The sequence below is a fragment of the Struthio camelus genome, chromosome W, assembly GCF_040807025.1.
Source record: "Struthio camelus isolate bStrCam1 chromosome W, bStrCam1.hap1, whole genome shotgun sequence".
Lineage (NCBI taxonomy): Eukaryota > Metazoa > Chordata > Aves > Struthioniformes > Struthionidae > Struthio > Struthio camelus.
The window spans coordinates 66,533,829-66,558,784 of record NC_090981.1 but is presented as its reverse complement, the minus strand read 5'-3'; the positions used below and the strand labels follow the sequence as shown (position 1 = coordinate 66,558,784).

The 24,956-nt window shown below is 40.2% G+C and overlaps 1 protein-coding gene across 5 annotated transcripts in view; it reads left to right on the top strand.

The window, feature by feature from the left end:
• LOC104138494 (dymeclin) overlaps positions 1–24,956 on the top strand; it is a 231,246-nt gene that overhangs the window by 63,796 nt on the left and 142,494 nt on the right. For all 5 annotated transcript variants that reach the window (XM_068924734.1, XM_068924731.1, XM_068924732.1 and 2 more), the window contains exon 9: positions 24,222–24,404. In XM_068924734.1, coding sequence (XP_068780835.1) covers positions 24,222–24,404 — 183 coding nt within the window. The remainder of the gene's footprint in view (positions 1–24,221; positions 24,405–24,956) is intronic.

Below are 24,956 nucleotides of genomic sequence, written 5' to 3'. Positions count from 1 at the left end.
TCACAATATTTAAGCATTTGAAGAAGGAAGATGATGTGGCCTTCCAATTACAGACCAGGTATGTCCTGTGGTACAAGATGCACAGAGCACCTTGATGTCAGGTAGGAATGTTGGGATAAAATGTCACCAGCCACTTCCAGTCCTCAGTCTGTACATGACATTTCAGATGAAAGTGTAAGACGTCATTTAAAAATACAGCTTTTAAAATATATTCGTTAAGCCTTTTTAGATTACTGCTTCATTGTTTTTCTAGATAGTTAGAGTTTAGGTACCCAGACTTGAGTGCTAGTTGCACTGTACACATTTATTTTCTAAATGATACTTTACATGTTTAGGGTCAGAGTTTTAGTATGAGTAATATTAAGCCAATGAATTGTGTCAATCTGTGTTTCAGAAAGTTTATTTTCAGAAACCAACCAAATGATAGTGCAAGAAGTGTTGGTATAAGGTGTTAACTTAAAATTCCCAAACTGTTATGTCTAAGGTATTTATTAGGAGCTTTCAAAATTATTTTACAGAAGAAAACATGCAGAAAGACCAAGTAGCATCTTGAATCTTTAACTTCTTGTTCTTTAAAAACATAATTGAGTTGACTTCCTCGCAAATGGGGAGAAAAAGCCAAATTGATACCGCTTCTGGAAGTAGAGTCAACCGTAGTTGAGCCTCTCCTAGGAAGAAGTAGAAACGCTGTGCACTTGTAACTATTGCGGCTCAACAGATCCAATGTAGTTCTGTACCTCGAAGCCATCGCTCTGTCACAGAACAGTAGCAATACTAACAAAGTAAAGTTCGGTTGATTTTTGTGTGTGATAAATGACCTTTAGTTACTGTATGATTAAATGCACATTTCTATCCAGAGTTGCAGTAGAGAGGATTTTGATACAATGCAAATTTGAGATGCACTTGTTTTCTCATGTGATCCCAGTGACTGGGACGGAAGTATTTTTCTCCCAACTGTGTTCCTCCCAAACTTTGCTTCCCCTCCTGGTCCTCCTCCGCACCCCTTATAAACATTTTTCTCAACCTCACTATATATGTTTCATATTAAGCTGTGGCATTTTAAACCACTTGATATCTAGATAATTAAATAATACTACAAAGAGCTTGTATGTCTGGAGTCAATGGTGAACACTTGGTTCTGTCATGTTAATTGCCGTTTCCTATAGAGAAACGTGGAAAATGTAACAAAATATATCTAAAGGAAACGTTTGTACCAAACGGAGGACGGTAATTATCTTATTCTTGGAGTAAAATTGTTGCAACTCTGTTAGGTTTTGGTAGTGCAAGATTAAGCATAATACGATGACGTGCATAGCAAGTTACCTATGCAAGAAACTGTTTGTTCTTTAAAGTTCTGAAATACCATAATTGCTATTTAAAAAAAGTCTAGAAAAGGCAATTTTCAAAATATTAGGAGATTAACAACAAAGTGCTTGAATACATGGCAGAATATGTTTATAAACTCTTCATTAATCTTGTTGGGGGTGGTGATCCGGGCCAGCAGCTAGGATGCTTCAGGCAGCTCTGTTGAGAGCAGTCGGGCATCATGCTTCTGAGCTTAGTGGCTACCGGCTGCGAATCCCAAAGGGTGATTTGCCCGACTGTGTGTGTCTAAGTAAAACTAACACCTGAACTAGATAATCAAGATTCCTTCGGGTTGGAAAATGCCTCCATGGAGGAAAAAGTAGTTACTGTAAATTTAAAGCCTACTGCTGAAAATGCATTCATTCCCTTTATCCAGAGGGTTTGCTAGGAAGCTGTATGTTCTAGTGTGGAAACAAACATAAGATTACAGCAGGAGGAGTTGTTCCCAAACACGCGTTTCAAACAGCTGAGCAGACTTAAGCGAAACTGCTGCTTGCAGTGCTGTCACCTGCAATCTAAAAAAATTCCTCCTCTTAATAATGTGAGATGAAGGCAACCAGCTAGCTGGAAGCATTTCTTCCTCCATGACTTCCTCCCTTCTGGTTTTCAGGTTGCGCGTTGTTGATGCTGTCATTTCTGTTAAAAGTTAAATCAGCCATTTGCTGTACAGTACAGTCTTCACTCACTGTCTTGTTTATTGCTTCTAGTTCAGATCAATCTGGAAGATAAAACAGAAAAATACAGGGCCTTTGAATTTGTAGCAGTTATTCTTGGACAGGAATTACATGTAATCTAGGTTACACAACTGCTTATTATGAATGGGCTTTATGCAATTGAAAGTGCACCATTTTACATTTTTGCAATTAAGAAAGTTGTCCTGAAACAGTCTTAGCACAGATGCACAAAGCTAATGAGCACATTTTCCCTCTTGTCATCCGACATTCTCTTTATTTTTTTCGGTAAACCTGAAATTGCAATGCCTTCTGTCACTTCGTTTTTCTGTTACAATTGCTGTATTGGTGAAAACTACTTATTGGTGAAGGCGTACATGAGATCTGTTTACTCTCCCTCCCCAGAGCTCTAAGGCACTCCGAAGCTTTGCAAAACTTGTTGTTTCCCAAACAAAACATTTTTAGCTTCTGTAGCAGTCAGAAAACAAAGTGCTGGTGACAGCAGTTGGTGCAACTGAGTGATTTAATTTGCAGCATTAAAATGAACAAATGCGGGGAAAACCGTCGTATGGCTCGTCTGAGTGCATTTGTCGTTTGTGCTAATGCTATTGCATAAATTGAAGATGTTTCATAGGGGCTCTCTTGGGACTGTGTAAATTTACTAAGTCCATTAGGTGTGATGTGAACTAAAAAAAAAAGTAGCAGATTGTAAGCCTCTTGTCTCTTTCTCCACTGTTCTTCTGTTACCTTGGTGTACTCTGTCTACTTGTAAAAGACTTTTACAATCATGGTTTCAGTAAATTTTTTGAACAATATATAGAGAATAAAATCTAATCAGTAATTTCTAGCTCAATTGCTTAAAAACAATCTGCTTTAGCTGTAGTTTGTCGCATGCCTAGTCAGGTTAATGCGTTGTCACATATTTTGTAGCTACTTTTGGGATTTTTGTTCTTGCCAAATTAAAAAATATTTATCATTTGGCTTCATAGTGTTTTCACTGGAAGAAGAGAAGAAAGTCTTGTGCATTTTTGCAGTTAGCATAGTACAAAGTAATTTCTCAATCACTGTTACAGCCTTTCTCTTTCTGTCTTTTTGGTAGCATCTTTTTTCCCCCTGTATTCTGCCCCCGCCCTTTTTTTCCCCACCATCAGTCTCTCAAATGCATGTCTTCCTCTGATATTTTAAGACACTTTCAGCATCTTATCAGTAAGTAAAGAACTGGCATATTTGCAAATTGCAGTATTCAGTTCACAGAACATGTGAACTGTGTAGTAGTTTGCTTCGGCATTTATTTAGAACCCTCCAGTTAGTTAATTTTAGATTAGATTTTCTCTGTGGCTTGGCACATACTTTAAACAAGCACAAGGCAACTACTAAAGAAGAAAACCTAAAATACTTGTAATTATCGCACCTTATGTACAAATTAATTCCTTTGTTGTGTAGAACTGACATTTTTGCTGTCACTTTATCCTCCTTAGGAGGCAGACTTTGAAAAGAAATAATGACTATATGAATTAAAATTTTTAGTTCTCTCTCGTAGTGTGGGTGTCATGCTAGACATAATTCCTTATGAAGTGTGGTGTCCGTTATGGAAATCATCATTGTATCCTTTCTCAAGCGTAGGAAGGGATTTTATAATCTGTTAGAATGCCAAATGCTTTTAACTAGAATTGAATGTGGTCCACTCTCCATAAATTATACTCAGGCATGCGTGTGGGTGTCTTATCATTAAACTCTTATGTCTGTGTGAGAAGTGTGGGAGGTAATAAAAGCTTGGGACATAATAGTTGATATATCGTACGTGTCTTTTAAAAACTTGTTCTGAATATATTTTAGAGTCCTTTAATTCTCATCTTCCTTTAAGACAGAAATGCTGTGTTTGGTTAAAGAATATGAATTAAGCACTACAGTGTTTTGGATTTTTCCTTCTGGCCTTGTACCCAACGGTGATTAAAAACTAGCTGATGAGGTCCATGGACTCTGCTTGGGTATGTAAGGCATGTTTACGCAACTTTGCACTGATTTTAGGTATTGCTGTTAGGACTAAGGCTTGCTAGTGCAGTAGCTGCTTTGGGCATTCCCTGCTGTGGAGGCATGTGCCTTCTACGGTTGCTTATACGTTTCATAAATACAGAAACTCAGTCAAGAGAAGCGCAGCTGTATAGCTACAACTACATTGACGATGGGGATTCCTAGGCCGGAAATACGAACAATAAAAGGTAACCATGGGCATTGCTTTAGCTATACGATCAAATCTCTGCCGTTTATATACAGACAAATGCTTAGAATCAGAACTTAATGTGGCTATTGAGTCTGATGGGACAATCAAAAGATGACAGATAGATGGTAGATGTCTTAACAACCGAGTTACATAGTTATGAATCTTTGTGCGGCATGCTATTGCAGCAGAGCTGGCAAGCTGTATAGATCTGGTTTAGTTAAAGCAGTCTAACAGCTGGATCAAAAGTAAGTTCTGTTTGACCAACCTGATTGCCTTTGCAGTGGTCAGATGGCAAAGTCTGTGGATAAGGGCAGAGTGGTGGAAGTTGTCTGCCTTGACTTTAGAAAGGCTTTTAACAGTCTCCTTCAGCATCTTTGAATGAGATGTTATGGTCTAGATGGGTGGCCTAATTAATGGTGGTTAATGGTTCATGCTGTACCCGGATGGGGGTTACAGGTGGACTTCCTCAGGGATCTGTGCTGGAAACTAATAATCTAATCTAATATCTTTATGGGTGACCAGGAGGAGGAGACAATGCCTCTTCATCGAGTCTGTGGGAGACCTCAGGCTCTAGGGGAACAGGTGATATGCTGGAGGGCAGGGCCATCGTTCAGAGGGGCCTCAGACGGGGCCAACAGAAAGCTCATGAAGGTCAACAGGGACAAATGCCAAGTGGTACCCCTGGGCTGGAAATGCCCCTTGCAATGGTAGGGGTGGGACTGCCCGGCTGGGGGCAGCTCTGCCAAAATGGTCCCGGAGGTCTCAGCAGACAGCAAGTTGAGCAGGAGCCAGCCACGTGCCCTGGCAGCCAAGAAGGCCAGCAGCTTGCTTGGCCATTTAAACGGGAGTGCAGCTATACTTTTACGTTGCCTGCAGTGAAGGTACAGAGATGTAGTGTCCTGCAGCCTAAGAAGCCCATTACAAACTGATCTTGCCATTGCCAGCTTACAGTTCTGTAATAACGCTGATTTGGTGTGAGGATTTTATAATGGATTATTTCAGTGCTACCAGGTGAGCACTCTGATCTTGATAATTTGTGGCTATTCTGTACTTCCTAAATTTTCTACTAAAATGTCATTTGAGGTCTGAGCCTTATGTAACTGAAGGTGGACCGTCACCCAAAGAGGCCTGAGCAGGGACACTGTATCAGCTGCTCCTTCCACTTCTCCTGCATTAGATCTGGTGATCACGTAGCCACAATGTGTCAGAAAATGAACCTAAAAACCAGTCATTAGTGGTGACATGGAACTGCCCCCTCAGCCTGCTGTGTGAGAAGTGCCTGAAGCTTCTTGCTAATGACAGAAATACTTCATTCAGCTCTTCTGCTATAGCCTGATCTTTTCTAAGTGCTACGTTAACACACAAATCATCATCTGGCCTCTCTCAGGAGCTGTCTATTTAAGATTGTTCAAAAAAGCTTCTACTATTAATTTTTATATGTCTAGCAAGCTGTTCCTAAGTTATTTTTTGGCCTGCCACAATGGTGTAGCATTTAACTTGCCAAAGGTTATATACCTTTTTCTTTCCTGATTTGGAAAAGGCTTAAACATCTTTTTAATAGTCTCTCTTCTCTGCAGTTGACTGATGATATGTCTTTGTTCTTTTAGGGTCCTCTAATAGCTTGTATATGTCCGTCTTGAGCCCTTAATACAGTGACTTTAAGTAGTCCTGCCATCTACATGCAATTTGTAAGCTCAGACTATTTTCTTGCATGTTTCTTAATCTCTTGAGACAATATCAATGATGAACTTGCAAAGTAGAAAAAAATCCATTTTGATGAGATACTTCAGAACTGGAATAATCCTCTCAACATTTTATAGTTAATGGACCTTAATGTTAGTGTAAATAGGTGTATATGTGGGAAGTTGGAGTATTTTGTTTGTTTTTAGGAAGAAAATTAAATCAGGACAACGAGTGAAGATTTTCCTTCTCTGAAAGAGAAGAAAAGCAGAATTACGGGAGCTTTTAGAGTTCACTCTTGGCTGGAAGGAAAATCTAGATCAAAATAATTCTGTTAAGACTGGGTGATGTTTCTAGGCATCACAAAAATTGACGGTTGGTTGTTTAACACTTACTGTGTCTAATACTGTATATATATACACACACATATACACATGCATAAATATATATAAGTAATTTACACATAATTTAGATATAAACTTAATATAAAATGTACAGAAATATACAGAAATAAATGTAAAATGTATATAATGCAAGCATATAAAAATCTTAATGTTGCTGGAAGAAATTACTTGCATAATTCCAGTCTTGGCTTCAGATTTATTCACGTAATTCATTGACTTCTGAATTGAAGCTCAATAGTTTAAATTCATGGAATTGCTTCTCTCTGCAGTTGGTTGGTGTTCTCAGACTGTCTGTCAATATATGCTCAGTCTTTCCTTATTTGTTGTTCTGTTTTCTTAGGAGTTGTCTCTGAATCCTATCATAGAAAGTTTTCATCCCTAATAAACTATTCCGACTCTCTTTAGTGAGTCGGAGGTTTCTTAAGTGATTGTTATCTTAACACTGAATTTCTCACTGTAGCAGCATAGTCAGTCTTATATCTGATTTCTACTAGTCTGACGTTCTGGTTTTTATTTCCTGAAGTAATTGGGAAGCTGACTAGCTGACTACTTGCTTATATTTTTCTGTGGTCCAAATTCAGGAATTGCTCTATACAGTTAAGGATTGTTTCCAGAAATATTTCACTCCCTGCTTCAATGGGAAACTTTAATTATGAGTCATTCTGGTAAAGCCAGTGAAATTGTTCTTGTGCTCGAGTATCTTGCTGAGTTGGGTTCTCAGAGATGATGATTAACGGGTATTGTCCAGTGATTTAACAAGAGCAAACAGAGCACATTCAGTCCAAGGACATATATAAGTAAACACTCTTACTAAGTTGAAATTTCTCATTTTTACAGATGGGGAAATAAAAGAAATAAAATGCTTACCGCTTGACTAAAATTATACAATGAATTGACATCAGAATGAAGAATAAAATTTCAGTCTCCTGATCTTTATCCTCATGGTTAAACTTCCAGGCCTCGCTTCAAGGTTAATAAAATATGCTGCTCTATGCATGTGGTGGTATATGTAAGAGTCCTGCTTAACTAAAACAGTTTCACATGATTTTGAGATGTGTTTGTAACGTATGCATGTCTTTGTCTAATCTTGCTAATGGTAATTTTTTGTTTTAAGTGGCGCTTAAGACATAGGCAGTCGATATCAGTTTTTCCCTTTCGAGGGAGTATATTGTCAGTAGCCTTGAAGAATCCCTGTAATAAGGTAGTTAAGGTAAAATACAATCAGATCAACTATAATTTTGATGGATACAAACACATATTATTGAATATTCCAGTAGATGGGTATTTAAGTTCATGGAACCTGCAACTGCGTGTTAAAAGCAACTGTGTAGTCAACCAACCTCAATAACTGTGATTATAGGAGATAAGAGACCAGTCAGGCAGGAGAGCAGATGAAAGGAGAACGTGAAGGTGTTGTATATGTGTCCAGGCAGTCGGGAAGTCATCATGCCAAGGCTCACCGCCTGGAGCCTTGCTCTAGTGTCTGGTGCCAGTGATGTACAGGGGTCGATCACAAGATCTTGCTGTCTTAACTCCCTCTGTCAGTTCTCTGTGCTGCAACTGGATATAGATTGTGAGACAGACTCACAGAATCACAGAATGGTTGAGGTTGGAAGGGACCTCTGGAGATCTAGACCAACCCCCCTGCTCAAGCAGCTGGATTGTGTCCAGATGGCTTTTGAATATCTCTAGGGAAGGAGACTCCACCACCTCTCCGGGCAACCTCTTCCAGTGCTCTGTCACCCTCACATTCAAGAAGTTTTTCCTCAGATTTAGATGGAACTTCCTGTGTTTCAGTTTGTGCCTGTTGTCCTATCTTGTCCTATCGCTGGGCATCACTGAGAAGAGTCGGGCCCCATCATCTTGACACCCTCCTTTCAGATACTTATACACATGGCTGTGATCCCCCTTCAGTCTTCTCTTCTCCAGGCTGAGCAGGCCCAGCTCCCTCAGCCTTTCCTCATAGGAGAGAGGCTCCAGTCCCTTCATCATCATCTTTATAATCCTTTGCTGGACTCACTCCAGGAACTCCAGGTCTCTCTTGAGTTGGGAAGCCCAGAACTGGACGCAGTACTCCCGATGAGGCCTCCCCAGGGCTGAGTAGAGGGGGAGGATCACCTCCCTCGACCTGCTGGCAACACTCTGCCTAATGCATCCCCAGGATACCAAGGCACACTGCTGGCTCCTGGTTAACTTGTTGTCCACCAGGACTCTCAGGGCCTTCTCTGCAGAGCTGCTTTCCAGCAGGTCAGCCCCTGGCCTGTACTGCTGCATGGGGTTATTCCTGCCTAGGTGCAGGACCCTGCACTTGCCTTTGTTGAACTTCAGGAGGTTCCTCTTTGCCCATTTCTTCAGCCTGTCCAGGTCCCTCTGGTGCGTCATCCACTCGGGAATAGACACAGCAAACAGCTCAGCCACAGTACCAGCTTGTTATTTGTTTAAATTAACTTTATGTAAAATAGTTATGCCAATATTGAGTGTGTGGGGACAGCAGAAACATTTTCAGAAAAATGAAGGGAGAACTAAGTGAAAATTGAAGCCTGTACCTTTTCAAAAGTGAGCGTAGTTGCTCCGGAGCCGGTGTGTAGTGTGTCACCCGTGAAGACAGTAATGCTACTCAAATCAGCGTTTTTAAAGCCTGTGTAGTTGCATGCAGAATGGCAATGGTCATAAGTTAATAGCCTCTGTTTCTCAAAGCGTAGGCTTTATAAGCAGGCAAAAGCTAGAGGAATTCCTGTGGTCATAATTTTGGGGTGCTGAGAGGAAGATGAAATGCTTTGGAATGAAACATGCGTTCTAAAACCAAACCAAAACACCTTGAAATAGAGTTTCTTTTGGGGGACAAATGCAAATCTTCATGTAATTAATGCCATACAGTAAATTATTAGCAACTGGCAAATCACTCTTATGAAAAATTTGTTTCTGAATACATTTGATCTGGTTTTAGACTTTATTACTGAAGTTGATGACTGTTGGCACGTGTTCCTGTATAAGTTTAGTGCTAAACATTAATTTCTGCATTTGTATGTATATGTGCAGAGTTAGTAACGTTTAAAGTCTGCTTCCTTATTCCCCCTGTAGTGTTGTATTTTTGCAGTCAGCAAATTTGATACATCCAAACCTTTCCCGACACCGTTCCCTCACCACCAGCCATCTCCCCAGAAGACGAGCGGTGCAATAGGCATTAGATGCGCCAGAGGATTGGAAAGAGGATATCGCGTGTCGCAGCTCTGTTTTGCCGGTTCGAATCCCGCCACGGTGTCTGGTGACCAAAAAAAAAAAAAAAAACTTGTTACTATCCGTTACCTCTGGAGTTGATTTTGGTTCAGAGAACCAAGCCAAAGGGCAGGTGCTAGCATAAAACAACTCATCAACATTGTCAGTAATTTATGTGCTGCTCTTCAGAGGGAGCAGGGAGAGCAAATTCTTTCAGCTTAAGGGGCATTCTCTGCTGGTCGAGATTGTGAAAAATATTGCCATGGTTTGTCTTTGGTACACTTGTCCTAGGGATAGGACTTCAGCCTCCGGAGCTGCTATTTGTCTCAGGAGACGGTTTTTCATGAAAAATGCCCTTTTAGTGAAGTTTCTGTATGGTTAGAGCTGGTTGCATGTAGTTAGGGCTACATAGCACTTTCTGCAGTGAAATCCAATTTTCAATTGCTCATAGCTTTTTTTAAACTTTGATTGTGTCGTGATGAAACTTTCCATGCTGAGTATCTTCCTTGGGCTGATTTTTCTTTTTCTTTTTCTTTTTTTTCTTTTCTTTTTTTTTCTTTTGAAATTGGTTTAATTAAAACCAGTTCTTCTGTTTCTGAGAATGAGGTTAGGGAAAAATGTTAGTTTACCAAAGCTGAATTCTTACATCTGTTTTTTTTGAGGAGTTTTAGAGCCTTCATGCCTTGGAACAGGCTCTTGAGATTTGGCGGAGGGGGACTAGGGGAGTGGAACTGTGGACGAGGATGTGCCATTTGCAATCCCTGTTAAAGTTTACTAAATTTGGCTAAGTTACAAGGTTGTGCAACTTGCTGTTTGCATACGTTAAGCAGAAAAACTGGCAGCGAAATTGTCTGCACATTGAGTTTTCATGAAGTGCGTTGCACGGAGCAGCGTGCCCGTGCTGTTTGGGATGCTGTGCCCCTAGCGAGTCCTGTGAGCGCCTTCTGGGACCGGGGGGGAGCAGCGGGACTTTCCCTGTTCTTGCTTCAGCCAGTTGCTGGCGGATGCCAGTTTTAAGCAGCAGAATTAATGCGAGGGAGATTCTTCTCCTCAGTACCGCAGGTCATGCGGAGGAGGAAGTTACTTCTTTGCATTACAGAACATTATGGCGTAGAACAAAAATACGGACAGGCTAGGGTGGGTTTAAAAAACGGCTTATCTGTAGTGTGTGTGCATCGGGGAGAGATGGCAGGTCCAAGGAGCTTGGAGCAAGCCTTAGAAATAAGGGCGGATAGTGGTGGCAGTCCTAGAGAGTTTGGGAGCGCTCTGGCTGAGTTTGCCAACTGTACTTGGGATAGCTGGAGTTTTGTTTAGTTACTTTTATGTGCTGGCCTGAAGGCTGTGGAAGAGAAGGTGGTTGGGACTGCTGTGGGTACCAGTGCTCAGGCACTTCACAGCCCAAGTTTGGAGCAGTGAAATTTAGGTCTGGTGGGGCAATAGCAGATCTGTGATGACTCTGCAATGCTGCTCTTACTGTTTCTTATCCCAAGCAGGGGTAGAAAGGAGTTTCCTATCTTTATCTGGCATACGTGCAGGACACTTGGGAAGGGAGCAAGCTGGTATTTAATAGAAGGAAGGGCATAAAGTTAGAGAGGTTGGAAAAGATGCTGATGTTTAGCTGTAGAGATGTAACGCAGTGACAGAGTGGAGGGGAGAAGTAGTAAGGGAATCGTAGAAGGGGGAACTGGAGGTAGGAGAAGACATGCCCAGAGCTAGGTCAGGCAGGTCTGCTAATCAGTCCAGTTTGTGGTTCACTTGGTGAATTCACCCCTTACCTCATCCCATTCCGTCGTGAGTGCATGGGTTTGCCTCCTCCTGTGCTTATCTGTTTTTCTCTTTTTCAGAGTCTGATGCATACGCAGAGATAATTATGTGAATTATACAGACATTCGCCTATTAAATAGAGATAGAGATGTTGAGTTTTGCCTTTGGTAAAACTGGCCCATCCAGTTTCCTAAATGCTGGACTCAACTTAAGAATTTTGGGTTTTACCCTTTCAGGGATGGCAGGGAGCAGATCTGAAGCCCACCAACGAGGGTCCTGGCTTGTGCTGCACTTGTTGGAGAAACCGAGCAGCGTACAGTCAATGAAGTATGACAACAGGAAGAGAGAAACGATCTCATTTTAGGCAACTGAGTTGAAAAACTGAGTTCTCCCTTGTCTCTTCTATGCGTTTTTTAGGATGCTAGGCAAGTCAGTTTGAAAGGAAACTGTTTCAGGAGCCGCTCACTGTATGTTCCTCTTTTTCTAGTGACTTGCTTAGGAAACTGCGGCCCGTCTTGAATGTGTGCCTGCAATTCTAGCAAGTCAATAGGAGCAGTGCGCCAAACTTGCAAAGTGGTATAAAATCCGAACTTCTCTAGAAAAATCTGTTGTTAGGTGCCTTAATCTGTCTAATAAAATTACAGATCACTTTGTCAGTGGCAGTCTCAATTTCTCCTCCCTCTTTCCCCTGTATGTGGGGGTGAAGTTCTTCTGAAGGTACTGCTTCAAAAGCAATAATTAACATTTGATACTATGGTTAGCACTATTCATATGTAATATCGGTATCCAGGAAGTAAAGCATGTGTGACTAAGTTTGCCAGTAAAAAAAGATTTGAGTGTATTCATGCATGATAGGATATAGAAAACACGGATGCAGTGATTAAGTATTAGTATCATATGCATAAGCAAGAGTGTGGATCTGAGGTGCATCATGGACAGCCTTAAATTTTGCAGTTTCCTAGAACTGTGAATGTTTTGCTGCTCTTAATGTATCTTTTGGTTCGTGATAGGAAGAGGTGAGCATTGCAGTAGGAGTGGGAAGTGTTACATGCTCTCCTTACTGCTCATTTCAGTAAGATTTCTTAGGGCTAATGGTTAACAAGTAGTACTTTGCACTCACTGGATTCAATAGCAGCTTCTGCCTTTTCCATTTTCCAGAAATCCTAAATTATCACTGAGTAGAAATAACTTCCATTACTGTAACTTCTGCTTATAGACATACTTCTCCAAAATTTATCCTTTAAAAATTTTATCCTTTAAAAATGCATGTATTACAGATGTTTGTTTATAAATGAGAAATACGGCATGATTCTTTTTTAGTATGTAAAATATATATTTAACATATATATACATTATATAAATATCTTTACATCTACATGTATATAATTGTGTGGATATATACGTAAAAGAAAACAGAAAACCTAAAACCATTGACGTAATACTTGGGCTTTTTGCTGCGGAGCATATGGATTCATGCTGGCAGTCCTGTCCTAGCATCAAACCTGTCTGTAAAGTGACCTTTGAAAGGTGTTCCCTCCTGCGTCTGCAAGAGAGGTCAATCAAGGTGGGCATAAATGTGTGATATCAAATACTTGCAGCTCTGTGAGTGCCCATTATACCAAAAATAATCTGAGGACAAGGTTATCAGGATAAATCCAGACTATTCTGCGATATGCTAGGAGCTATTTTAATACTTTTGGCTGCAACTCTCCAATAAATAGCAGTCAGACTTGCAGAGATGTCTGGCAGTCAGCGGCTCCAGTTGTTCTTATGGTGCATACGCTGTGTTCTACCAAGCTCATTACTTGAAAATCTCATACCTCTCCTGTAGGACATAAATGGGAGAGAGTCTGTCCTGCGAATAGCCTCATCTGGTGTATGGAGCACTTTGGGACACCAGCCCTTGAAAGACTTCTTGCTTTTCGTTTTCTGGACTTCTGTTGAATTCAAAATATTGCCTTAATGTTATGTCATTTCCAAACGTACAATATTGACTGCTCCTAATACATTGCTTTTCTGTCTACTTTGGACATGGCTGCATAGGCGTTATTGTATAGGGTAGTGTAAGTGTGATCGTTGTGAATTTTTTTTCTAAGAAAAATCACACTTTAATCTGGCTACTCTCTTTGTCAAAATGTTCAAACTACTTTTAGCTGCACTAGTATCCTAGATTCACCTTGATCCATTACACTATGAAATTCATCATTAATCATTCTTAACTGCTATATTGTATAATAAACGTTACCTTCCTTCTTCTGTCCTGTCCTCTCTCCCTTTCTTTCAGTTTTTCTTCCTGGTACTTTATATATTGCTGTAACAAGCTCTTGAGAATAGATATGTTCTTTACTTATATGTGCATGATAGTATCTAGCACAGAGGTAGGTGTAGCTCAAATTTTTCATAGCTACCTAGTGACTCCAGTGCAAAAAAAAGAGTGGCAGTACAGCTGATAACTTTTAGTTGCACAAAAAACAGCAAGTCAAACACTTATCTTTGATATCAATAAGTAAAGCTAGTGTTCCTTTTTTGTGAAATGGTTGCGTATGTCAGCACTGGGTTTAAACGTGTCGTGGCTAATTTAAAGAATCTCCACTTTGAGCATGTAGTCGTCTTAAAAACACATCCCCAACAATGCTGTACACCTGACTTTAAATCCCTTGACAGCGGGGGGAGGAATGAGTGTGAAATTATTGGGTCATATGTCAGTGTCACTAAGTGTCACTCTGTCCAGCTTTTATTTCTGGAAGTTTAAGTCCTTTCTAAAGGCACATCTAAGATTGGAAAAGGAAAATCTTTGCCATTTTATAAATGAAGAATCTACTTGAAAAGAAATTCTAGAATCTTACGAAATTATCCTACTTAATTATATATTTATGTGTAGGGACCATGAGGCCAGTCTGACAGTGGAGCAGTTGCCCAGGGAGGTTGTGCCACCTCCATCCTTGGAGGTTTTCCAGACCCAACTGGGCAAAAGCCCTGAGCAACCTGGTGTGACCCTATAGCTGCCCCTTCTTGGAGCAGGCGTTTGGGCCGGGGACCTCCCAAGATCCCTTCCAGCCTGACTCATCCTATGAGATTATGATCTGAAAAAATCTTTTTTCCTTTCTACTACACTTTAGAGCTTCCCTGTCTTTTCCACCCTCTTAGTCTGGTTTCTCTGAGGCATAGATTTGGTCCTGGCACTGTTCTTCTTCAGTGGACTTGTTGTCAAAATCAATGCTGCAAATAAATATTGCTCTCGTTTTACCAGGAAAACTTTTGTTAGTTTCTGTCCCCAATTTTGTCCGATTATATTGACAAAAAAAGGTTACTGACTTGTCAGTGCAGTTACCTACTTTCACAGTGCTCCTTCCCCCTGTCCAAACCACGGCGACAACACAGTACCAGGACAGTACACTGGGCAAAAGCCAGGGTTTTCTATTCCCCCCTTCCCCCCCCCCCCCCCCCAAAAGAAAAACTTTTTAATTTCTCGCACTGTGGCTTTCTCCTTGGCTTGAGGTTTGCTGTTCCGTGGCTGATAGCTGATTAAGTCAGACAGTTGTAAAATTGCATCCAACCCTGAGTAGGTTGCAGTTTCCCACACTTCTCATACATTTGCCTCTTTGTTCTCTCTTCCTCTTCTTTTCTAACTTGCACTTAATTTCCCAGGTTTCAAGTAGTCATAATGCTGTGGTATTGTGTTCTTATGTAATCCCATAGAGCTTCCTTTTTTTAATATATATATTGCGGTCACATTTATGGCTTTTTTTACGCTAGGCGGTCTTCAGATGCGTAACAGAAATATCGTTCCATCCCAGAAATCACAGCATGTGTCCGGAGGGGTCGAAATAGGTGGTTCCAGCAACGGGGGCAGTGTCGTAAGCAGCGGCTGTTAACGTTCGAGCTCTCTGCCCTTGGGGTGTTTGTGCTGTCACGGCTAAAAAGCAAACAAGACTCAAAAGAAATTAAGCTCCTAGTTCAGTGGAGCTAACAAAAATACGTGAGGATTTCTGTTCTCATTTAAGTTGTTCTCCTTCTGTAGTTGATTCGGGTATATATTGATTGAAGTGAATTTTGGTTTATTAGAGTTACTTTCAGCTTTATCTGGCCTTTTCCTTCAGGAATGTGATGTGTAATTTACTTAATTCTTCTGTGTGTCCATCCCAAATATGTCTGCTATTCAGATTAATGATCCAGATATCAAAAATGTATCCAGGTGTTTCCAGCTAACATAGCTATCTTCAACTTCAGGGTGTTGGTGAGAGAAGAAGAGCAGATCTGAAAACATTAATATGTTACATACACAACTTTACTGGGACAATTTAAAGGTGTTGACTTGGTTTATAAATGTTTCCTTAGAGTTTTTGAGATGAAATCAGCATTTTAAGGTCTGCTGTGGCCGTTATGTCAAAAGCTTTGATGGGAATGTGCCTCCATAACTGAGCTTCAAGACCCTGGGAGAAGGTGGCCTTCTCTTTATCTTGCAGTTCCACCGAAGAAAAGAGATAGGTAATCTAATGGCAGAGGTAGACTTTATGTTATCACTAAGCCAACCTTGTTTTAGATGTCACAATAAGAGAATTCCTGAGATCTGGTGACAAAAAAGGGGATAAACAGACAAAATGAAGTAAAGGGTATGTTTGGATGAATGAGGAAGTTTTGTTTTGGTTTTTTTTAATATCTGCACGGTTTAGTATTTGTAACTTTTTTCACTGCAGTGATGTTTGAGGGGTCACACAAAGTGTTGAGATTAATTGCAGGAAGCAAAGTGGAAACGACTTTCAAAGAAATGAAAGGAAAATCTGTATGTGTAATTTGGCTAGGCAACAAAGGAGAGCGATGACTGCACCTTTTATTTAAAGGGTGTAAACACTGAACTGGGGAAGAAATGTTTTATGGTATTGCATGGAGAGAACCACTTATAGGAATAAATGGATGTAATTGAACAAAGTAAAAATTCAGGCTGAATATTAGGAAAAAAATCTCAACATTGAGGTTTATTAGATTATGGAACACTTTTCCCAAAGGATGTGGTCCAAGCTCCATTACTAGTCCCTTAAAATTAGGCTGGATAGAATAACAAAATGTACTGGAGGGAACGCTTTTGCCTGGGTAGGGGATGAACACAGTTACCTAATATGTCTTTGCATTTCACTTGCTTCCATGATTCATTTCCTGAAAAACGGCTTCCAGAATGTGTTAATGACATCACGGCCTCGGCCTCCTCTGACACTGTTGTATTTCTTGGTAATGCCACTTTCAATATAGTTTATTTGGAGCTTGAAGAAGGCAGTTGTGCAGGATTCTCTGGCAAGCGTCGTAGCCGTCTGTACGGTCGGTGATTGATGGAGAGAGGGAGCCTTCCAATTGCAAAGTAAGTGCAAGTCAGCACTGTACTGACTTTTCCCAGTAGCTCCACTACCTCTGCTCTTCCTCACGGCTTTCCATGCTGCTGCTACGTGGCTGCCACGGGCATCTGCGGGGGCAGCAACGGGACTGGCAAAAATCAGGTGGCTGGGATGCATTTAAAAAAAAAAAAAAAAAAAAGCAACACCCAAATTCAAAGATGCGCGCGCACACACACAAAACCTGGGTTTTTCCTGTGATCAGGAGTGGGGCAAGTGGCAGAATTTGCCTTTCAGAGCTTGGCTTAACAGACGTTATAGCTTCTGCTTTTCTTGGCAAGTAGGAGGAAGCACTTGTCCCCTGCAGAGTTGTGCTCTTAGGTGTGGAAACCCCTCTAAGCAATAACCTGCAGCTTCTGTTATCGTTATGAGTTTGACTGAGCCCGTCTTAGTGCTTCGGGTACACTGATTTCATAAGAAGGAAATAGAATGTATCCTTTAAAAATGCAGTGTCTTTTTAATCCTCCCATAGCAACAGGGGCACTTCTTTGTAGTGTTCACGAGTTGCATGCCACCTGCAATAAAACCCATCCTATTTAAAAAGCGGAGAGGCGTGTGACTTTGGCCTTGCGCAGCGCTTTGGACCTTGGTCTAAGAGGTGGCTTGACAGGACTGTGAGCCTAGATAGTGTTGTCGCAGCCGAGCACGCGTTTACTGGGGCGTGCACGCTTCCGCAGTTCCTGTGCCGCAAACCGTAAGCGGAGTAAAGATGGGCTGTAACATGGCTGTCGTCTCGCAGTGCTTGCAGCACTGCACGCGCTTTTCAAAATCAAGTCTCTCCCACCTGTGAGTTCTTGTTTTAGTCTGCTGATGGCTTAAAAAGAAGCTAGTCTACCAGTATTCAAAATGTGAATTTATTTTGCCAGACTGAGTGTCTCCTAGAAACTATTCATTCATAGTTAGTTTTTAAAACGTCTTTCCTTCTATGTTGCAAGCTCGCTCTGGTTAATTCTGTTAGTCTAATGCCAGACAGCAGAGAGCATGAAAAATATTGCTGAAAACAAAAAACTTTTGCTACTATCATTTGTATTGCCATGTCAGATATAATAATGCCAGGTTTCAAAAAACTATTATTTTTAGGAACTTGTGTCAGCTGATGTCAGAAAAAAGTTATATTGCAATATTTAGGACTTTCCTTACTTTACTCTTAAGTAAGTAATGACTTTAAGCCATTTGTACTCTAGGTTCCCTACCTAAAAAATCTACCGTGTCAATAGATTTACCTCTTTTCAGTCTGAACTTTTATGGTGTTGCTGTTAGTTTCTGTATTTCAGTGGTGGAATACACCCCTGTAGTTTGTGTATGTGTCAATGCTCCTTGCGAGTTTAATGTAGCAGGAGATTGGGATACTTAACATCCAAGTTGCTTTGCTGGTTTCTTTCTGAATCTTTCAAAAACTTGCAATGGGCCTTTTCTAAATTTAATGTAGTTGCTGTTCTTGTAGTCATTGAAGTAAATATACCTGGTGCTCCTTGCAAGCAGCAGTTTTAAGTTTCTTGAATAAAGACCCAAGAAGCTTATGGAAGTGCTTTATAAAGTATAAAATGACTTTGACTTGAAAGATTGTGAGCGACATCTTGATATAGGAGTTGCTTCACTGATCCTGCGTCTCCCATTTCATTTATGATTCCACGGACCGCTTTTTCCTCTCCCAGTCATTATCACATAACATCCCCGTGGCAACTCGAGAAATTGCTTACATGGAAAAGTAATAGTAGGAAAGTATTTATGTATTTTTGGCTTTCTACTAACACAATGTAGCAGCTGGAAACAAGGCCAGGAGCCAGCACAACGTGAACTGCCAGCTCTCCATGGGCCACCAGAAAGTGTTCATCAGACCACAAAGTGAGAACCATTGAATTGACTTAAGAAATGTGACACATACAATAAGCATTAAATTAAAAAAAAAAAAAAAAAAAAAGCACCTCTCAAGTTCCCAGGGCTGTTGCTTGGGCATAATAAAACTAAAATACTAGTTGCAATGTTTTTTGAATAGTATTTTATGTGCTGTTTTTGGTGGAAGAAGGACATGATAGTATCAGCTAGATGTTGTGAAGAATCACTTCTGCTTTAGTTCTTCATAATCTATATTTACTGCTATCTTAGATGGCTTAGTGTCCTAAGCATATTTTCTGTATACTCAAAGCTTTATAATTTGGGAAACCAAGGTATGGAGCTAGAACTTGATTTGAGTAGAAATATAGGCTGAAATATGGGCTAGTTCTGCTCTGTTTGTTTGCTGTTTTTGTTGTTGGGTTTTTGTCTGACTTTTTTTTTTTTTTAAACCTACTGCTCAAGCCTAAGCCTTGTCTACTTACATTTTTTGTTCTTTCCTTTTTGCAGCAAGGGAGGAGGACTGATATTGTGAAATAGTGAAATGACAGTAAGATCGACAGGAATTTTTTACAGCTTCACCTCTACCAAAACTTTCTTTTCAATCTCAAAAGTAGCCTGCGGCTGCCACGTTAATCTGGTGCATGCAAGGCTACTCCTGGGATCTCTCTGGAGAAGTCTTTATGGCTCAGAGTTGGCACTGAGCAAAATAATTTCCAAAGCAATAAAATTCAGTGACAGGATGATAATAATATGTGATAGGAATTGGGCTGTGTGTGTGTAGGGGAATGAGAAATGGATCTGCGGTGTTATCAAGCTGCAGTGATTAGAGAAATGAGCACCCGCAAAAAGGTTGTGCCAGCATTCATTAAGTTTTAGCACAAGCATTATATTTTAATTAAGGATCAACCGTTCAAGGGAAAACCTCGTGGAGTTTATTTATGAATCTGAACCGTGAGGGCAGATGTTGGGATATGGCTGCATTTTTGCAAGAGCTATTGATTTTTTTTTTTTTAAATCTCCTTTTCCCCAGTAAGATACCATGGAATAAGTTACGTAGAGGAAACTGGTGTTAGAGGAAACTGGTGTTAGTTGATTGCTCTTCCAGGAAGAGGACTCAGAGTGCTTGTCTTACAGGCACGTCCACTAAAGGTTGGAAAGCAAGTAAGATGCATCTTGTGAAAGAATTACAACTAGTTTAGTAAGTATCACACAACAACTAGTTTAATAAATATCACGCAAATTCAAAAATTCAACTGGGCTGAGAGTTCACTGATATACTTTTGAAATGACGCGGTTTGCAGTGCGAGAAGGTAGATTGGCTATGAACTGAAATGCTTTATACTGAGTATATTTTTTAAATCCACCCCTGTTCTCCTTCCACCTGTCTTTCAGTTTTAAAGCTTCTTTGAAATCAAGCTGTTACAATTGTTTAATCACATGAAAGTATAAGTAAGTGTATTTGAACTGTTCCCCAGGTAAGCACAATATGAACCACATTCATACCTTCTTGTTACTGCGAAACGGAGATCAGATGATTACTTTGAGATTTCTGTAGCATTCTCTTTATGTTAAATAGCAGGCTAAGGAAAGAAAGTCCTTTTTTGATGAATGTGTCATAATTTTCATTTTGCTCATTAAGTGTTGTTCCACAGGCTGTCAAGCTAGATTACAATCCTGTGTGTGTTTTCATGGCTACGAACGCTATTTCCAGTCATCTTATAAAAAGACCTCAAGATCTGCCCTGCAACGTGATCTGTAAAGGCAGGAGTCGAAACAGCCACAGTAGGATTTCAGGAGCTTTAAAAAGACCCCAAAGGGCTGATCTTGTTCGATTGTTGAAGCTGTAGCAAGTACTTCAGCAAAAACCTTAATAGCATGTGAAATACAGGAATGGAGAGAGCCACTCCTGTTTGCTTTACTTGCTATGCCTTATATAGACTTGTACGAGCAGGAGAAGAAAGCTGCAGTGTGTAGTAGTATTGTGGCAGAGTAGGAAAAAATGGATCTGCTCACTTTCTTTTACAGATGAAAGCAGTATGTTCCTTCCCTGGGTACCTGTGTATTTGCCACAAATAATAGGCAAAATTTTACTTTCTTCCAAAAATTCTAGTAATGTGGTTCCCTGTGCAATTGATTCAGCCAGCAGAGTTGTATTGCCGAGTTGCAGTTAAAAATAAATTGCAAATATGCTGTAGAGAACGGTAAATTGCATAGATGAATCAAGTGATATCAATACCTGTGTCGAGGAAAACGTTTTAGGGTTGTGGATTATTAACTTCATTAGGCAGATTAATTAGCACAGTGGAACCAGAAAGGTTTTCTTTGGTAATGCAGTGCTTTTTTAGTGTGAACCACTTTGGTTCATCACGCTGTTGCAGACAACCCACCTACCGTCATCCTTTTCATAATCTTCGTTTTCAAATAAAGTTTGTTCAGTTTGTAGCTCATCTTTAGCACTTCCCAGAGAGATAGAAAGCTTTTGTACTTTGTATTTCCCTTGGGATATTCACTAAAATAAGAGTAAAACAAGAGAATAAGAGTGAATGAAACTTAGAGTGAAATTTAAACATGGGAGAAATCTGAGCACTATGTATATGTGTGTGCATATATATGTATATGCAAGTATCCAAGAGAATTTTATTCCATGCTTTTAATGATGCCACACAACGCCAGTACAGTTATGGCTACTTGTGGCTATGTATTGGCTTAAACAGGTATTTTTTTTTTTAAAAAAAAAAAAAAAAAAAAAGGTGGCTTCTTCCTTTTATTCTTAGAATAAGAAATATATCCTTAGAAAAAGTTTCCTTAGAAATGTCTCTTAGCTTGAGAAACACTGGGAGAACCAACCGATATTTAGCACCTAATCTGAAATAGCGTTTTGGAAGTGGAATGAGTGTTGCGAACCCGTTAGCATGGGATTGCTTTTCTGGAGAAATAAACTTGCCAGCAGAGACAGGACCTCAAGAGGTTGCGTGGGTCATGTATCAATGTCTGGGTTCCTCCTGGACATAATTACCTCATTCTCCCTGGTGGAAGAGTGAACTTATTAGCCAAGACTTTGGCTATATCCATCTTTTCCCAAATACTGAGCAAAGGTGTAGTAACGGCTGGTGCCAACCACAGAAGGGTGGGATGGTGGAAAGCTAGAAGTGCTGGCATAGCTGAGAACTGCACTGAGTTTTTCCTTTAAGAGAAGAAATGTGCTCAATTTAAAATAATTCAACAAGTGATGATGATTTAAAAAAAAAAAAACAGTGGTTTCACTTTTTCTAGGATTTCTTTGCATGTTACGTATCGGGGTAACTTGTATGAGTTTAAGAGCTAACTTTACTGTTAGCGTTTTTACTCTGCCTCATTGTTCTGATATGTGGACAACAGATCAAAACCATGGTGATAAAGGATTGTTAATGTAAAATGAAGTTTTTGCTAGGAAGGCTCTAATTAGAGTGCTCTTTATTACTAAAACTCCTGCAAGCTGCTTAACCCTTGAATGGCAACGTTTCCCGTGCCTTTGACATGGCAATAATTGCCTTGCAACTGCGTTGATGAAAAAACTGCTAGTTTGTTACAAAATCTGACTAAACGGTTACTTTTAACCAAAAATATTGGTCAAACTGATTGGAAATTTGGTAGGGCTGAGAGCACTTTAAATTTTTAAATTGATTACACTATACTTAAGTTTAGCATTCAGATAGCTTACCGGTTTTGTCCTGTGCATCTTGAATCTTCATGGAGGCTAAGCTTTCTTAATTTTTACTACTTTCAGTAAGAAAGTACGTCTTAATTTTGAGTTTATTTCTGTTTTTATTAATAATTAATTTTTAGGGGCCTTTTATTGTTGAGATTTTCTTACCTTTGCTCCGTATAGTTTAAAACTTTGCCCATCTATTAAAGCTCTGTTCACTCGATGAAATGGTCAGTCTCTGCCATAAAATTCTAGGATTTACTCAGAAATGTTTCAAGCCCGAGGCCTTTGAGGGTGAATATAGCCCAGTGTGACTGGGAAAGGTTGCTTCAAAATGTGGGCATGCAGCAGCAGCCAAGGTGAGGGTGGAGCCCCGGTGACACTGAGGTTGTCCTGTCCCACCACGGCCACGGGGATAAGTTTCTGTCCTTCCCCCTTTACACTTTTTCCGCAGTAATGCCGAATCTGCTTCAGTTCTGGTGCCTCTCTTCATCTTTTCCCCAGTGTAACAGCAGCATCGCGCGTGGTGGCAAGGAAAGGAGGATTTATGGGTCTGCTGGAGAGGGCTAAGGGGAGTCTTCACATCCTCCAGCGCTGCCTCCTCCCTGCCCCGTTCCCCTGTTACTCTGTAATAGGGCATGTAGCCAGCTTGGTTCACGGTCAGGTCTGTAATTAGAAACAGGAATTTCAAATGCAGTATTATAGTATTGGAGTTAATGTTTTTAATGCTGTATATATTAAATTTGAAAATTACTCAGCTTGCATTTTGGACCTAAACACCACAGTTTAAATAGGATGATAATTACAGTTTTAGCAAGCAGGCTTCAGGAGCTGAATATACATCATATATATGCACCTAGGTAAAGGGGGTAGATATATTCTAGCATGCAACCTTAGTATAGTTAGTGAGCAAATAACTGAGAGTTGGTGTGGAATAATTAGCTCTTCGGTGTTTTACACTTTTGTACTTAAATCCTTGTGGATGTAAAATGAATGTAGTTTTTGTTTTTTGAGTATTTTAGAAACAGTTGTAAGGAAACAAAAACTGTCATTTTTCCAAGAGGACTCAATCAGGCTGACTGGTTTCTGGCAGTATCGCTAGTGATTTGTGTACTCAAGCTTTTATTTCTTTTTAATTAGGTTTTAACTTCAAGTTACTGTAAACAGTTTGTACTTCCATACCTTTACATCTTATATGCAATCTATTAACAAGGCATTTCAGAGCAGTGTAAGTACTCCCAACTGAGGTATTGTCCCTCTTCAAGTTACTTCATCTTCTGTATGAACATAAAAACAAAAGGCTGGCCTTAATAATAGCATAAAGCTTGAATTTAAATTGCTGTTAAGCCTATTTTTTTTTCCAATAAGTTTATTATTTGATATTATGCTGTCTACCCACAAACAATGGGTAACGATGTTCTCTACATGACTCTAAATCCGGGTGTTCAAGTTTAAGCAGTATTAGTATTTGTTACTGTGCTCTGCGTAAAATATGATGAGGTTATTAAAGTTAGAATACATAAGAAAAATGGTGCAAGATGGACCAAGTTTGTTTTATTAAAAAGGCAGTGTGCAAGCTCCTTTTCCTATCTTAGCGTGTTAGCATTCCCAGGGTCCCTTCATGAATCCTTTGACTGCTTTGTCATCTGTTTTGTTGGGTTTAAGCTTCTCCCCTTCAAATATGTGCTTTTATTTCACCTGTCATCTTATTTCCTTTTCGTACTTTCCTGTGACTTGATTTTCTGGAATTTTCAGTAATTTCTCAATTCCCATCCATCTGTGCTCACTGCTGTGTTACTCCTGAAATTTCTGATCTGTGAAATCAAGTAGCCAGGCTCGTCATCTCATTGTACAGGGCTGAACTGTTTTTTTCCCTCTCCTATGTACCTGTGTGTCAGATGGCATCTTTATCACTGGAGGAGCTTTGTTCATTAAAATGTGAACATGCATAATATTTTCTAAGAGGTTTATCCTTTTTTGCCTTTTTCTTTCTAGCTGGCCTGTGGACAGTCTTCACATTAGGGGGAGTGGGGAGCAAAGCAACGCCGCAGCTGGAACAGTGCTCCCCTCTAGCTAATCAGAGTCTGCTGCTTCTGCTCGTCTTGGCCAACCTGACCGATGCTCCAGATACGCCGAACCCCTACAGACAAGCTATTATGTCCTTCAAGAACACACAGGGTTTGTATCTGTTCTTGCTTTTAGGCATAAACTAATGAAAATGAGGCACTGTATTGTTGTGGCTGTTTAGATTTCTCTTTCCAAAACTTGTCTCCTCCCAGTAAGCCTGTGGAGGAGTAATAATGATACTTCATGCTGGGAGTTTTGAGGTGGAGCTCCTCAGCTGCTGGAACTTACTCAAACAGGTGGAGGGAGAATGAGGCATCTTCCTTCTGCAGCGATAAACTTTACAAAGCTTCATAATTTCGTAAGATATAAATGAAAATGGGAAGCAGAGCGATAAGTCAGTTATCTAAAAGTCTGCAGAAGTCCCCTGGAACTTGAAAGGACTTGGAGACGTTCTGGTTAGCAGTCACCCAGCTAGAGTTAAGAGAGGCAATTGAATTGCCACAACAGCCGAGTCAGCGTAACTGATATGTACTTCTCCCCACACTGGAAGTCTGAGGAGAATTTGCTTAATGTAAACACTTTCATGGGATATGCCTACACGGAAAGTTTCAGACTTTCACATTACCTTGTTTTTGGAAAGGCTGGTCCATATTTCATATAACC